Source organism: Dasypus novemcinctus, chromosome 7, assembly GCF_030445035.2.
Source record: "Dasypus novemcinctus isolate mDasNov1 chromosome 7, mDasNov1.1.hap2, whole genome shotgun sequence".
In the NCBI taxonomy this organism is placed as follows: Eukaryota; Metazoa; Chordata; class Mammalia; order Cingulata; family Dasypodidae; genus Dasypus; species Dasypus novemcinctus.
In genome coordinates this window covers 31,475,720-31,492,579 of record NC_080679.1, presented here as the reverse complement: position 1 = coordinate 31,492,579, position 16,860 = coordinate 31,475,720, and the positions used below count along the sequence as shown (strand labels likewise).

Genomic DNA, 16,860 nt, shown 5'->3' with positions numbered 1-16,860 from the left:
ACACATACTGACACACACTCACACATGCATATACAACACTCATACACATATACACATAACCCACATACATGCACACAACATGTGTGTGCATTAAAAACAGGAAAATACAAGTCCCATATTTTAGTCTGCAGTGATAAAACTGTTTAGCAGAGGTCTCCAAATTGGTATATAGCAGGGTGACTTGTCACACAGCTGTAAAGACCCTTTTAGTATTTCTGTAGTAAACCTCATTTTTTGAGGTATGGTATTTGAGCCTTTAAAAAACTACATTACACTGAGCAAACCTGACATACAAGGTTTGGAATTTTAATTTTACACATATATTTTTATATATATATATATATATATATTTTTTTTTAAACAAGAGTTTTATTTCCCCAAATTATTAGTTGGAAAAAAATGAGGTTTACTGGTTTGACCTATTGTTATTATTATTATTTGCTTCTAAAACTCAAAATATCCTAAAAACTGTCAAGCAATTAGTCTTTAAAATAGTCTAATTACCTTTGGTATTGTTAAAGGAAAAAAAAAAAAATCTAAAATGGCCAAGACGCATAGCTACTGTACAAATACAGTAACTGCTTTTAAAAGAAATGCCAAAGAAATGTTATCTTTTAACAAAACATGTATTTACATTACAGCAGTTTTACTACAGGGACACAGGTATAAAAAAAGAAAACCAGCACAATTACATATAAATAAGTATGATACGAAAAATAGTTCTTACTTAAATTTGTATGAAAACCGGACTAGCTCCAAATATTTTTAAAAATTTTCTCTGATATGTGATATGTGTTTAAAGTTGCGCTAAGTGCTTTGCTTTGATTTTAAAGTTCATTTCCAAAAGGAGAGAAATGAAATAAAATAAAGTTTTTAATTTAGAGCATTGGGCAAGGGATAAAGGAGAGAATTCAGTTGCAAAATTTCAAGTTTAGGACACATTTCTCAGGAAAAGGATTACTAATTTAAATGGAAAATTTAGCTTAAATAAAGACACCAAAAGATTAGATCTGTGGTTTCTATACTCTCTAATCTTTTGATTGTGGAGTGTTTTTCTCTCTGCTTGTTGTATACTTTAAGATGCCATGATTCTTAAGGGTTTCTTTTTGCCATTAACTAAGGAAAGAATAGGTTACAAAGAAAGAAAAAATCACCATAGTTTTTAAGACTTCAAGGGAAGTATTGCACTTGTACAGAAAGAAAATAAAAAAAATATTTTTAAACTAAATAGCAGAAGTAGTCATTATGGATTTGCAAATAACACATGGTCTAAAAGGTCCAATCATCAAGAACACATATAGGATTTGGAAAGCCCCCTCCAAACCTGGAATATAAGTAGAGCAATGTTAAAGCACTTTTCTCCTAATTGAGAAAAAGTTAAGACTTTCTGCTTACATTTTAAACATCTTTCTGAATACTTGCAAAAATCATCTCATTTTCATGATATATATTTTAGAAGGAAAACCAAAGCAAAACAGCAAAATTCAACAAATGGAAGGAAAATATGTTATATTATGATTACATAAACTTTGGGGTCATCTTTTAGGTATTCAATTTTTTGAGAAGCAAAGTAACACAAAGGTTATATACCTTACTACTTTTTATCCAATTATTTTTCTTTTTTCAATAGAAGACTACCCTTGCATATAAAAATATGTCCATGTACCATACAGCTAACAAAACACAAATAAAAAATTAAGACTTAAGAGACTTATAAGTTGGAAGTAAGAGTTGACCTAATCTTCAAACTAGTAGAGGGGGAAAAGAGAGGCAGAAATATCTAGAAACAGTGATGAATGACAGGGAGATGGACAGAGAGGAGGAACAGAAATGGGGGAAGAAATATGGTGAAGGGAAAGTGATTTACTTTCAGAATCTGAGAGTGCTTGACAGTCAAATCTTTTTATCACAGTTTCAGAATTTGAACTACAAAGAAAAATAAAGCAACAATCAAAAACAAAACCCAGAGTCCTTCCCTTGTTTAAATGTATTCATTAAAAAAAAATTCCATTTCCAGTCAATTAAATTAAGTCAAATCTTGTCTTGATAAGTGCATAGTAGGGGATTCAGTGACCTCTACCTGTTTAAGAAGCTTTTCTTACTGTGTGTCACTTGAGGTAATTTGAAGGGCCCGATTCACTGCAAACTATTTTGTACCTATATGAAGGTATATGCTATACTTTATGTTGCTTATCAGAGGGCCTCAAAATTGTATATTTTATTCACAATAAAAATGACATCTTAGAAAACTAGTCATTCATGTACCTCTCTCCATATGGAATAAAAGTTAATTCACAAATTTATACAGAAAATATACAAATGTATTGTTATGGGGGGGAAACCCGATAAACAGAATTATGAACTTATTTTCAAGAGTGCGTGTGAGAAATATCCACAAACTTACAGTACCTCAAGATAGAACTAAAAAGCTAGAAAGTTACATAAAAACTGTATGGAAATTCCAAAATTTTAGGTTTCTGCAATAAATGTAAAAATATTCAAGGTGTCATTATTTGGCCTAGCAATACACTATGATAAAAGGAAACTAGCATATCACAGCTTCTTGGTCATATGATATTTGCTTTGTATAACCAGCAGCTCATTTTTTTTTTTTTAAAAAGCTGTCATATCCTAACACATCCATCGCAAGTAATACACAATTATGGTATGAAACCATTTGAAATTATGCTTTGGAGAATAGCAATGCGATATGACTGTTAAGTTTTGTTTTGTTCAAGGAGATTTAATCACCTGCTTTTAAAAAAATCATTCCATAAAACATTAGCAGGTTAGAAGATAGAAATTCTAAGACTAGAACAACACTAGTCTGTGGATGAAATTGCAAAACAATACTGTAATTTATTGACCTAAAAATTTCCACTAGCAAATTCTTGTATGATATAGAACTTATTCTTCCTTAAAAACAAAACAAAACAAAAACACATACCATAATGCAATTCATAGCTAAAATTTCACTCTGCCTCAAATTTTCACCACATAAGCTTCTAATGGTACTCAGAAATACTATCAGATAAACTAAAAAGTTATTAAAATCTGGTTTTAATTTTCTTTTTACTTTAAACAGCTGAGCTGGAAGTCTCTGTTTTGGAAATTCTTCTAAGAGTTTTGCCCTAAGAACAAAAAGATGAATTAAATAGTACTCAGTTTTAAATGATTTTTAAAGTATATAATAATAGTGTTGTATGGCTAAAATAGCTAACCAACACTCTCTCAATGCATTTCAAAAAGGCACCAATATAAAGAAATTTTAGAAATATTTAATACATTAAATTCAGGATCTTAGGAGCCCAGTTACTGTATATTTTAATTATTTTGCAGAAACTGGAGGATTAAAAACATTTTAAAAGATAATTTTCATATATATAAACTCAATTTCACCCCCCCCCCCCTTTTTCTTTTCTGATTTAGGGAATTTTCTGTTTTAGAATAATCTTCATACATAGTATTTGCTAAATTAATATACAAAATATAACTAAAGATGACCACAAATAGAGCATCCCTTTTTGCAATATGAACAACTTAAAGCTTAAAAATAATTATAGCCAGTACCTCTTAAGTGCTGTCCTGAAACTAAGGGCATGTAGGTTTTTGTTTTGTAATTTTGTAACCTTTTCTGTTCTTTTTCTGCCCTAAGGGATCATTATGGAGATAGAATGAAACAAGACTTGGAAAAGAAGTAAAATATAATTTCCATTTAAATCCCTTTTTGGATGTAAAATTTGTTAAACATTTATAAAATATCACAAACACACCATGGTTCTGTGGGATGTGCAAATGAGAGACAAAAACTATAAATAAAAAAATGCTATCAAGTTCACTTTATATTCTTGTCTTTCTCTATTTGCCAAGTAAATGCTGAGAAATTTTTCCTGTCTCTTATTATTTGTCTTGTTTTGTTCTGAAAGTAGATACAGAACATCTTAGGTTTAGGTTTAATAGTTGCTACCAGTCCTAAGGACATATTAATAACTTCTTTAGCATTTCTTAATACACTCTGGTAAAGTAAAACCACTAAATTACTCAGGTATTCACTATAATTTTAATTCTCTATATGCTCTTGCACATATCTGATCACTCTAATTGCTTCTCTTAGTTTTCTTTAAAAGAATGTGTATATATGTGTGTGTACACACAGACATATGACACACACTGTGACACATGCATGCAATTGCTTGTATGTGTGTAGAAGAAATACTCCCTACTTTGTAGCCAAGTCTAAATACTAGTCTCTCAAGCACCCATTTCATCCCTCCAGAAAATTCTTAATGGAATGCTTCTTTTTAGCAACCTGAAATCTCTTTCAATCTGCCTACTGGAGACTTTTACTGTTTTAAAATGCCCCATCAGAATGGCTTTTTAAAAGTGATTCATCACTTCTAGAGAAATGAAGATAAAATTCTGGGCAAAATTAGGTCAAAGAAATGAGATGCATTTTTGAAATTTGCCAAACGGAGAAAATAGAGGATAACCCATTTTCATGCTGCTTAAATACTTTCTGTAATGTAAAATCTCACCCATATAAACTGGGTTTACAACTGTTATGTAAAAGTTGATTTATTTGGTGTCCAACTCTCATATCTATTTTTAGGTATTACCACCATGACTATTTCCTTTTGTGAAGAAAAGGCATGCAGATATAGCCACCCAGAGTTTCTCAGAAAGCACTATATCCACAAGAATTCTAACCTACAAATCTGAATTCACATTGTCCTCATTTGTCCTTACCACATCCTGAGCCATCTCCACCTTTTTCTGTTCTTTGTAACCTGAAGTTAAGAAAATACAAGTATATACCTATAGTAAATATGCTTCACAAACATTAGCCCTCTTAAACAAAATAGATTTCTCCCCAAAAAGATGAAATCAGAAAAGGAGAGCATATTAGTATTGTTTTCATGGGGGTACTACACAAATTTTTTAGGTGCACCCAAATTCAGTTTCATCCCAGGGTGGGTAGGGATACAACTGTTCATACACTGAAAAAAAATGTAAGGAGGGAGAGTTTAAATTGATGATGCCAGCAGAAATTCACACACAGCCAAAAGTTATAAGCATATTGACTGTAATCTGAATGTTTCCTTAAATTCCAGTAAAATACAAAGTCATTTGACCTTAAAATTATTTACCTTTTCCAACAGGAAAAAAAAAATTCTAATATTATTTTGTAGTGGTGATGGTGGGTAGGGGTGAGGGATTCTCAAAGACATACTTTACCTATGAATAAATTATTTGTTCACAATGTGCCAAAGCATGCAGGAAAAAAAACAATTAACAGTTGACATTCTGTTTAATACCTTTCATATTACTGTTTTGGTGCAGTCTCTTAGATTTAAAGGAATCGTTTGGCCATCTATCCAAAAATATTTATGACAGGGACTAGTAAAAGAGCTGAGCTGTAATCACTTTTGCCTAGTTTCTGCAATATTAGTGCTTAGAAGTTGCTTAAATAAGCAGAAAGCAAACTAGAAAATGAATTAAGAGCAGTGTTAGGGCTAGATTTGCTTATCTGTCCACAGTTCTCTAGTTTTGATAATTCTCAGTTGGTACTGTATTAAGAAACCTAGTTTCAGCATCCTATTTAATAATCTTTTAGAGCAGTTATCAGTTACTGCTTAACAGAATTTCAGTATCAGATAATCCAGTCAGAGACAGGCCTGTTCACACTAAACATTGAGTTTTGCCCTCCAAATGACTTCAATCAGTATCACTCAGTTCCTCCCCTCAAATGCTGTTGGAGTATAAAGAAAAACAGAGTATCCACATAAATGAAATTAAAATCTGCACATGAAATATGGCAACATAGATTATGTATGGATTACAAGGCGGGTAATTCTGTACTAAGGGATTGATAGCACTTCTGAGAAGGATTTATATACAGGTGAATGTGTTTGAACTAGAGAAATGTACAGGACACAGACACTTTTGCTTGGAGGTTCAGTCACATTTTAGACTCCAACAATGGTAAAAGTAAACTTTGTTTTGTTGTTTTATGTTTTCCTTTTTTTAAATTTGTACTCCAATGCACAGTTTACAAAGAAGTTCCATTTTCCTTGCAGCAAGAGTGGTATTATCATTGAAGAAATATTAGAATAAATAGCCCTAGTTCAATAACCTTACAGGGTTCAAGTTAGCACATTCAGGTCAAATGAGCAATTGCTCTGAGGAGATTTTGATAGAAACAGCCTCTAGCAAGATTTTTAAGACTTTCTACTCAAAGAGTAGAAGATGAATGGACTATGGACAGAACACTGGGTAGTCACAGCTTGAAAGAAACAGTGAAAAGAGAAATACCAGAAAAGGGATTACTAAGTGTTTCCCACCCCCTACTGTTAGCCTAATTATATTTTTCTACTGACTGGTTAACACTGATTAACTGCTGATAAGGTGACAATCATAAGCATACTTTTAGAAACAAATGTGTATACTATATGCTGCCATCACATTACAGCTTTTTTAAAAAAAATAAAACTTCCCAAACAAATATATGAAAAGTAGAAGTCTTTCCTGAAAACTACTGACCATGTTTCTTAGCCACTCTTAGACCATATGTTATTCTGAAAAGTAGATAAAAATACTATTCATTAAAGGTGTTAAAAGTAAGGCTGCCAGGGTGTCTATAAAATGCCAGTCATCAAAACTATGGAAAAACAGTTCTTTTTAAGTTTAGAAAAATAAGATCACAGGACCTCAGATGTATTGTAGGTGGCCCTTAACTACCTGCAGTTTAAAAGTTTTGCTTTAAGGTGTATAACATATTGTATTATAAATTCCATAGGGGAAGTAAACATAGAACCCACAACAACAACTCATCCTAGGAGTTATCACTGAAAATAAGTGTGGTTGATTTATGTTCCATGAGCTCTAGAGAACAAACAAATAAAAAACGGTTTACATTTTGAAACAAATTCTTCTTTGAAAAGTAAAATTAACTGTATCATTTAAAAATGCATAAGTCCTACCCAGAAAACCCTAAACTTTCCTGTCTTTGATCATCATCCTGAATATCAGTGGCAAATTAGAATCTCTTCAGTGAATCTATATGAATCAAGTGATTTTTCAAAGCATGATATGCCTTATATCTATGCATGGCAGCAATGAACTGCTCTTAAATTTCCACAAAATAAACAGCCAAGTTATCAAGAAACAATATCCCTTGTCCCTTCTCTCTTCTGTTTCTTCCTTATTGTAATTAGGCAGAGCAAATGACACTGTGTCCACAAAATAAGAATTTTTGACAATAATAATATTAAAAAAAATAAAAGGTATGTCAACATCTGAGGGAAGATGGGATTGTAAGTGCAGTATTTCTTCATGTGCAGTTCCTTACTTCATAAGGGTCCCCTTTGGAATGAAAAGGCCTAGTGGAATGTGTGCTCCCCTCGAACAATGTGTGATGAAAACTCATAACGGTCCTGGCTTCTATAGCCACAGATGTTGCATTCCAGTGGGTCCCGGTAGCCATGGCAACCCATGTGAATGGTGTACATGACATGGTCTAGGAAAAGGACTCGGCAGTGCTCACACTTGAAGGCCCTAATCTGTTCTCCTTCTCCATTGAAGACCTTGTAGATGTCCTTCAGAGAGCCCTTAGGAGCCTTGGTGGTATCCAAAGCTTTGAGATCCTCCTTCATGTAAGCTGGGCTTTGTTTCCTCTTGGGATTTAAGGCAGGATTTCCTTGGTAGGACTGGCGGTCATCATGGCTGCTTTCTGAGTCAGTAGAATCCAAGCAGCTATTGCTGGGAGAAGCCTCTCTTTCCTGGGGTCGACTCTTTGGTCTGATGAGAGAGATAGGGCCATCCATGTTGTTTTCATGACTATCAGAGGTTTCCCTGCTAATGGGCCTTTCTATCCTATTTGGATGATAGACCTGAGAATAAGCTGAGCTTATAACTGGGGCCACCTCAGCGATTGTGCTTGGTGGGTGCTGCATCAGAGGGTGGAGGGCCTCAGCTCCAAGGTAGGTGATTGCATTGTTGATGGCTTGGTCCATCATATGAGACTGCATCAGCTCAGCCTCCTTCTCATATGTTAAGTTCATATCAAAATGAATATCTGGGTAGCTGAATCGCATGAGCTTTTCCCCTGAAAGGGAGAGGTGAGAAAAAAAGAAAAGAAAAAGGAATACAACAAAATTAATGACTGGATTAAAATATTAGAAGGTGCAAATTAATGGCCTCCATTTTCCATAATATGGGATCAAGTATTGGGGCACTTTAATTCTGCTGAAAAATACAAATACCCATAATATGCAAAGAAGATTAGTGACAAAAATTTCACAAGACATTTGTACTTTTCCTAATGCCATCGTGAGACTGTATCTAGCCTCAAAGGTATGGTTTGAATGGGTTATCATCTTCTTTCTATTTTCAATTAAAATTCCTACTTGTCTAGGACTCAGGGACTATAGATAAAAGAGAAGAACTGCCAGGGAAAAATAAGTCATGGACTGCACTTGTTTTTGCATATTTTAAAAATCAGTGACCAAACTATAAAGAGCATAAAAGTGTGAGTGATTTGGTTATACTATCCATCACCTCGCTGTTTTAGGGTTTAATTTGGTTGATTCAGCTATTATATAAGAAAAAAAAAATTATAGTCAATATATGTCATTCTGGAAAATTTAGAAAGTGTCATTATTAAGATATATTAAAAAATTTTATCACTTGGAAATTGAATGACATTTAGGGCTATTAAAATGAAATTAGGAATTATTTCTAAAAGTGCTTGCTTGTCATCCCTTTCTTATTTAGCCACATGTGTAATGGTGCTTGTATGTGCATCCATTTTAGCTGGCCATTTTTTTCCTTGATTGAAGGGTATTTGTAGTGCCCCCTTAATATTTACCTGAAATTTAATCTTACCTGAAATTTAATCTTAATATTTACCTGAAATTTAATCTTACTTCTAGGCCCTGGGGATGCTCAGCAAGCAGGATCCATCCCAAGAACATGAGCAGAGCCCCTTACCCCTGGGACACTGGGATGCCAAGCAATTTTCTTTCAGTCATATAGTGGTTTGACATTTATGAATTCCAAAAAGAAATACAGATCATGTTGTAAACTGGTCTGTTCCTCTGGGCATAGTAACCCTTTGATTGTATTAGATTCAGCTGAGATGTCTGATTAAATTATGTTAAGATTAGGGCTTTGATTCAACCATATCATTAGAGTGCAAATCAGCGTTGAGTGCCCATCCCCTTGGTGGGCTGATAAAAAAGACTCTCACATGGAAGTAGACCTACAGAGAAGATACACAGAGGATCCTGCAGCCCCAGGAAGAGAGATGAGCCTGATAGTCTATGCTGACCTTGTGAAGAAAACTGAGCAACTAAGCCCGCAAAGAAACGAGCTCTAGGGAGAGAGATGAGCCCTATGCCAGCCTACAGCTTAGGTTGGAAGAAACTGGGACCAAGAAGCTTTAAGAGGAAGGAGGAAGGCTGAACCCTTGCAGACTTCGCCTGCCATCTTGTGTCGACATGTGGCAACAGACTTTGGGTGAGAAAGTACCTCTTATAGTACCTTGAGATGGACTCTTCAGGGCCTGATAGCTGTAAGCTTCTACCCCAAATAAATACCCTTTATAAAGGCTAAGAGTTCTGGTATTTTACACCAGCACCTGTTTTGGCTGACTAATGCAGTAGGTAAGAATGAAATCTGGGTTTCTGGACTTGGAAACTAAATGGATAGCAATAAGAAAGAAAGGATGGTGAAAACAATTTGGGGAAGACTGAGTAATAATCATATCCTATAAGTACTTAGACACAGCCTCAAACTCAGGAGAGAAATCTGGGCACAATACATAAATATGAGAGCCATCAGTTGATGAAAAGTAACTTCTGAGGCCATGGAATATATGAAATCACTGAGACATAGAAAGAAGTGTGAAGAAAAGAAAGTAAAAAATTGAACCTGACAGAAAACCTATAAAACATGGCAAGAGGCCTATGTTTAGAGAGCACTGGACCTTGCTTCCCATGGAATGAGGAGTCTGTGGGGCCAATGACTGTGCTGGTGTGGAGCTCACATCGCAGACCACACACTGGATACCCAGAATTCTAGAATTTCTTGCCCAAATGACTCTGAGCCTACTTCCAGAGCTTGTACAGACCTCTTTATAGGACCCATCCTCCCGAGTAGCAACTGTGCTGCTGGTCTGTGCATGCCTTTATTCGAGGAGTGGCCAAGGCACAGCTGTCGATGTGTTGTGTAGGGGTACAGTGTGAAAAGAACTTGGATGTGCAAGCTGTGGTGTCTACACATGTGTACATGAAGTTTGCATATCTGTTAGAGGAAGTCCATAAAGAAAACTGAGATGGAAGAGGTAGAGAAACTACAGGAAATGCAAGAGATCAATGTCATAGAAACCAAGGAATGAGAATGTTTCAAAAGGAAAGGACTCCTTGATAGTGGCAAATGATGACTTTATAAGATACAGCCTACAAAATGTCCACAGGATTTGGCAATGTGGAAGCCAGCAGTGACCTCAATGAGAATAATTTCAGGGGAGCATGGGAAATAAGTAGAAAGAAAGAAATTGTGGAAAGCAAGCACAGAGAAGTCTTTCAACAACTCAGTCTTTGAAAAGAAGGATAAAGTAGGTGGTAGCTAGAAGGAGACTTGGGCTTAAGGGAGGAATTTTTTTTAATGATGAGAGTTCATCACATTAAATATTGATAGAAAATGCCAATAGAGGGGAGAGGATGGAAGAATAAGTGAGAAAGAGAAAAATAATAATAGATATCTGAAGGTCAAAAGAGGATAAATCTAGAGCACAAGAAGAGGAATTAACCTTAATCAGAATGATACTTTTTTCAATGAAACAAAGAGAAAAGAGAATTTATGCAAGTGCACGTAATCCTATAGATTGGTGATAGTACATGAAATCATTTTCAACTGGTCTTTATTTCTATGAATCTAGATGGCATATCATTATGGAACTAGAGACCATGTTTGCAGACAGAACAGAAAGTTTGAAATGGCCACAGAGGAGAGAAGAATGTGCTGCTATATTGCATGGATGGGCCAATCGATATTTGAAACCATTTATTCACTTATTTATAGTGTGCTATCATTTGGTAAGGCTGTGGGATTTTCTCCAAAAGTACTCAGCAGCTAAGATGCAGATATAGATAAGATGTTCAGTGTAATTCATTAGAGAATGGGGTTTCTCCAAGAGAAAGTGAGAGAAGACAACAAGGCAAGAGAGTTGAGCATATTGGCAAGTGAGTGGTAAAAGTGATGAACCATAGAATCTAAGTTGGATAGGGAAAAAAGGAGAAGATAAATAAAAAATTATAGAACGTTCAGAGATCAGTGGCCTGGAGAAATTGATGAGGAAAAGAACAGTATTTAACTGAGGGATGTGATAAAAAAGAAATTTATGATAAGTGTGGAATGATGAAATTTTTTATTTCAAAAGCCATCACAGAAGGAGTTCCTGTAGCTCTTATTTGTTATACATTATTCTTAGGGCAGATTCCAAATAAAGGAAAAATATTCTCAAGTTCTTATGAAACTCTCATGTCATTATTTTCAAATCATATGGTAATTTTTAACAATCTGTCACTCTTTTCTAAGGCATGTAATCAAATCAAACTGAAATTGCCATCTCTATGTCAGAGGAAACATGACAAAAATGCTACAAAGAGCAACTATATAAATTTAGAAGACAGAAAGAACAATGGTAATAAAGTATTTTCCAAATACTCTATTGTCTAGTTGAGATAGGCATTTAATGGATATCAATTAAATTAATCAGTTTTAAAAATAAATAAACTGGCTTTTTAAAATGAGTTACCTGTAAAAGAAAGGAAGGAAGAAAAATTACTGGGGTCCAAGGCAGGCCTTTGATTACAATCTCAGTGGTCTTACAAACTGACCTAACCTAACATAAATCAGACCCTTAGAGTCACCCTTTCAATGATCTGTGTCAGTAAATACCTCTAGCTAGCCTTAAAATGATATTTTGGTGATTTGTTAGTTCTTTACTCTTAGATTGAAGGGAAAACGTCTCTAGGTGTTAATTGGGCTGAGAGAATTTTATTAGCCTTTTCTTTCTGAAATAACCAAAGAAAAGATTTTCTCCCAGTCACTACCCAATGATAGCAGATGTGTTGCAATATTCGTTTGAATATTTTTATTTCTTCTTAATTTTATACTATATACAGTCTAGTCTAAAAGAACAGATATTCACATACTTAATGAACAATAATTCTTTATCTTGTCTCTGTGAATTCATATATTCTTTTAAAAATTAGATGGTTTTTGGAACCTCCAAGATACTTCATGACTTACAGCATGGACTCAGAGTGATTCCAAGTCTGATTTAATCAAAGGATAGCTATGTTTCTTTATTTAAGGGCTTGGAAATGAAAAAGGGAGGTCTAAATATATAATTTTTAATATTTTCAGTTCAAAATCATAGGCTGGATAAAAACAAAGTAGAACCAATAGAACCAAATATAAAACATCTTGAATAGGGATTATTGTATTATATTCCTAATGCAGAGTACTGAAAAAAAAGGATTATTTTTACTCTAGATCAAATACCAAAAACATTAAGATCATGTAAAGACAACAGTTACAAATCTGATGCTAATGCAATGTAAAAACAGATTGAAAAACTTGCCAAGAGGTTATAACATTTCCTTAAGTATTCTTATTTTTTATAAACTAACATTTTATTTTTACATGCTATTTCATTTACTTATCAGCTCATTTTGAGCAGCAACTTACTATTTTCAGTCTTTACTTTAATTCTCTTTCTTATGCCCATGTTCCCATACCCCTAAGTGTATGCATGTGTTTAAAAGTGGCGCGCATGGAATGGAAAAGTATAATGGAGAGGGAGATGGGTACCTATCTAATCAACTGAAATATACCCTACATTTTTCTAACGCATGGGAACATGCCTTTGCTCATTAAAATCACCTTTTAAAGAAATAAAAGCATTTATAATGCTTACCCACAAACTTTTGTGGAGTGGAGCTTTTACGTTTTCCCATATTCCCTGTGAGCTTCTCTATGACAGCAGGTCTCTCAAAAGGCACCAGAGAAATATTGTTGTCCATAATAGGCTCTTGTTCCTTACAATCTTCCATAGGAGGTACTATATAAAACCATACAAAAAATGCAATCTGATAATTTCTTCCACAATTTGAAAGACACAAAGCTGAATTTGTCATCTCATTATGTTTTATACAAATGCAAGTTAGTATTCTTGAATAAAAGCAGGTAGAAATAATAACCTCTAGTGTGAAAGAATATTCCTTAATTTTATTCATACAAACACACATACACACACATAAAGGATTTGTTTTTATCCAAGTTTCTTTCAGATCAATGACACAAATTGTTGCTTTTATTGGCTGCACACATTTTCATCTAGTTTCTCATCTTATTCCCCCTGAAAGTGTTTTTAACATTGATTAGAATCAATACTACTTTAAGACTGCACTATTCTCAAGGCTTTTGGAACTTATTCTTAAAAAACAATTTAAGTAAGTCATCTTGTTTTGTTGGAAAGCTTAAACAGACACATAGAATAACAGTACAATATTTAATCAGATTTTTCACCCAGATATTTTCCTGCAGCAGATTTTCTATTTGATGATCTGAGTGAGCCGTTAGCCCAATTGCTACTACTAACTGCTACCTGCACAAAGCAGGCTTCGTGAAGGGGATCCAATTCTGAGAATGTCTATGCACAGTAAACTGTGGCAGCTTTATGATTGTAATTTATTTTAAAAAGAGCTCTTTAGCAGGGTAAAATAATCCATTTCCAAATTGGCACATTGACTCACTAAACTCCTGCTCTTATTCTTTGACATAAACTCTACAGTGTTGTTCCCTTTTCATCCCATTTGTCTTAAGTTGCTATGGGCTAATATATTAGCCCAGAGATATTAACCTTCATAGCATTGAAAAAGAACTTAGAAAAAGTTGTTTTTGAATGGAAATACTGTCAAAGGATGCTTAACAAAGGAGAGAGTGACATCTGAGACAGATAAGAGCAAATCAGTTGATTAAAATGAGAGTCACAGGAAAGACCATAATATAATTACTTCTTGATTATGTTTGCTTTCTTCAACTGTACCTGTGGCAGTACTGTTTAGAAACCTAAGGGTTTCATATCTTAAAATGACTTACACTGCTCCTTTTATTTGTACAGGATAGCCCCACTGTGTAAAGCAAATGGATTTTCAATTATAAGGGGATCCTAAAAGTAAATATTTAACATTGGTTGATACTAAAATAAAGTGAGAAAGCAAGAGACCAAAGTTAAGAAAATCCAGGGCACAACTCAAGTGATCTCTTTACTAACCAATATAGGTTGCTGATTTTGAAGAAATGAAAAGTGGCATTGGAAAAATTTTTCTTAATTTGGACATGGACTCTGATGGATAGGATGAAAAATTTTACTGTTATTTTACATTTTATAAGAGTTCCTCTGGCTATGAGTGATACAGGATCTGCAATTACTGAATGTTAATTTGGAAATAAATATTGTAAGATGAGATTCAAAAACAAGGAAACACTTAGGTCATTTTGTACATTGATATAATTAATGGTTTTATTAAGTGGCAAAAGTAAGTCCTGAGACATTACATAAGACATTATACTTCTCTTTTAGCAACAGTTAAAATAAGAAAATATATAATTAAAAATAGAGTACAGTTAAATTATATATATTAAAATAAAAGCAAAGAAAGGATGACCAGAGATTTCAGATAAGGAGGCTAGGAGGATGGAATAGTGATGGTGTGATGGTGGGGAACCATGTGATTAGATAGAGATTGTTGTCAAAATCTTTTGTTTGGGCGGTAGATTCATAGACATGTACTACATTATTAAAAACAATTATATCATTCAATAAAAAGCAGTCCATTATGGGCCAAAGATGAAAATATGACATGCACCAAGTATCCAAAATGAAAGAAGGAAAGAAAAAAAGTTTCTTGGTGTAAATTTTGCTAAAAACCAGAAAAACTGGCTACTAGGGTTTGCCCCCAAATTGAATATACTAATTAGTTTTGAAATGAGTAATGTAACACTTGGCAGTTTTGCTCTAAGTCTCACCCTCAATTTTCATATTTGCACACATTTAACACTCAAAGTGAAACCTGGGTGTGGGAACTGCCCCATACCACATCCACTCACTTTAGATTTGGCCCAAGTTCAATGAAGCTCATATGAACTAAAAACATTGACTTCTGCAGAGCTTTGGTTTAACTTGTACTAACAGTACATTAGACATAAAAAATTGATCCTGTTTCTACCACATTAGCAATCACCATTATCATCATCATCATTTGACATTGACATTTACTATGTGCTATACATACAATATGCTTAAATACTATTTAAGACTTTGTGATTAATAATTTATTTAATCCATTCAACAGGAACTATCATCAACTCCATTTTACAAATGAGGAAACCAAGATTCAAACACTTTAGTGATTTCCTCAGGATTTCCACCCAGTTAGAGGTCAGGCTATAGAGACTGGGCTTTAAACCACTATGCTATACTGTTCTTTGTATAGATGTAATTCGAGAATTGACTTTTTATGAACTAGCTTACATCTTTGTAAAGTTTACCATTGAGGAAAGACCTGATACATAGTCTCAAGTACATAACGACTCAGAATTTTTGCTTTCATGTATCTGGGCACAACCCATCAAAAATACTTCTGGGTAGATATTGCTTGAAATAAAAACAAGTTCTCTAGTTAACTCAATAATGCATTAATCACACAGTGAGGCATTTCTCTAGGCTAAAAATATAGCAGTATGCATCTTCACTTGTTTGTGCAAACTTTATAAACAAATATCTTCTCTGACCTTATTTTTAAAGTTATAACACGTATACGAATATATTAACTTTAATTATATCATTACCTCTTCACTTTTATAAACCATGTAAACAGTACCGCAAGAGTGTTCCAAAGAAAGCTATTTTGCCCCATCAATCTATGCAAAATACAAATTCTAAGAAGAAACAGTTTGACAACTTAGATTGGGTCACACATCTAACCCCTGGCCAGGAGAGGGCAGGGTATTTGGACTGACAGTTCCATTATGACTGCATACAATGGAGAAAGACAATTTCTAAAGGAAAATGGAAGTCTCATTACCAAGAGAAGGGAAAAAGGATATCAGGCAGGCAAAAACAATGGATGTTTTATATATTGTCATAAATGTTCTCCATGTTGCTAAATCTAAAGAAATCTTTTCAGTTAGCTTCGCTATTTTCTTGATAGCTTTTGACAGCGTTGATACTTGCTTTTGTTCTGTGAAATAGTTTCTATTTTCCCACACTGCCCTTACTTATCTTCATGGCTCTTTTCTAGCCATCTAGATGTCTCACTCTGTACTCACCCATATAACCCTATTAAAGAGTATTATTCCAGGCTACTACCTATACAATGAAGGCCCCCATATCTATTTTCTACCTAGACTTCTCTCAAGACCTCAAGATCTACATACTCAACTTCCTCCAAGACAGTTACACTTGGCTATATCACAGGGAGAATGAAACATAATGTACTCAAAAGCTAAACTATTTTCTCCCCAAACTTTCTCCTGTTTCCTAATTCCCATCACAGTGAATGGCACTACTATCTACCCAGTCACTTAAATTAGATACCTGCGGCAAATCTTATATTTGTTCTTTTACTCAGTCTCCTGGCCCCCCTCTTCCTTACCACTTCTCCCTACATAGTCACATAAAGTTACCAAGGGTTTTTAATATTCTGTACCTGCAGTTACTCTCAATTTCACAAATCATATGCATATTCCAGCTTATTAGGCCCACCTCAATTGTAACAATCCTTCCTC

General features: G+C 34.2%; 1 protein-coding gene across 8 annotated transcripts in view; it reads right to left on the bottom strand.

Moving 5' to 3' along the window:
• Positions 1 to 607: 607 nt before the first annotated feature.
• IKZF2 (IKAROS family zinc finger 2) overlaps positions 608 to 16,860 on the bottom strand; it is a 151,031-nt gene continuing 134,778 nt past the window's right edge. For all 8 annotated transcript variants that reach the window (XM_071216141.1, XM_058300183.1, XM_058300180.1 and 5 more), the window contains 2 exons: positions 12,986 to 13,129; positions 608 to 8,104 (listed from right to left, as the gene is read on the bottom strand). In XM_071216141.1, coding sequence (XP_071072242.1) covers positions 7,380 to 8,104; positions 12,986 to 13,129 — 869 coding nt within the window. In that variant the 3' untranslated portion in view covers positions 608 to 7,379. The remainder of the gene's footprint in view (positions 8,105 to 12,985; positions 13,130 to 16,860) is intronic.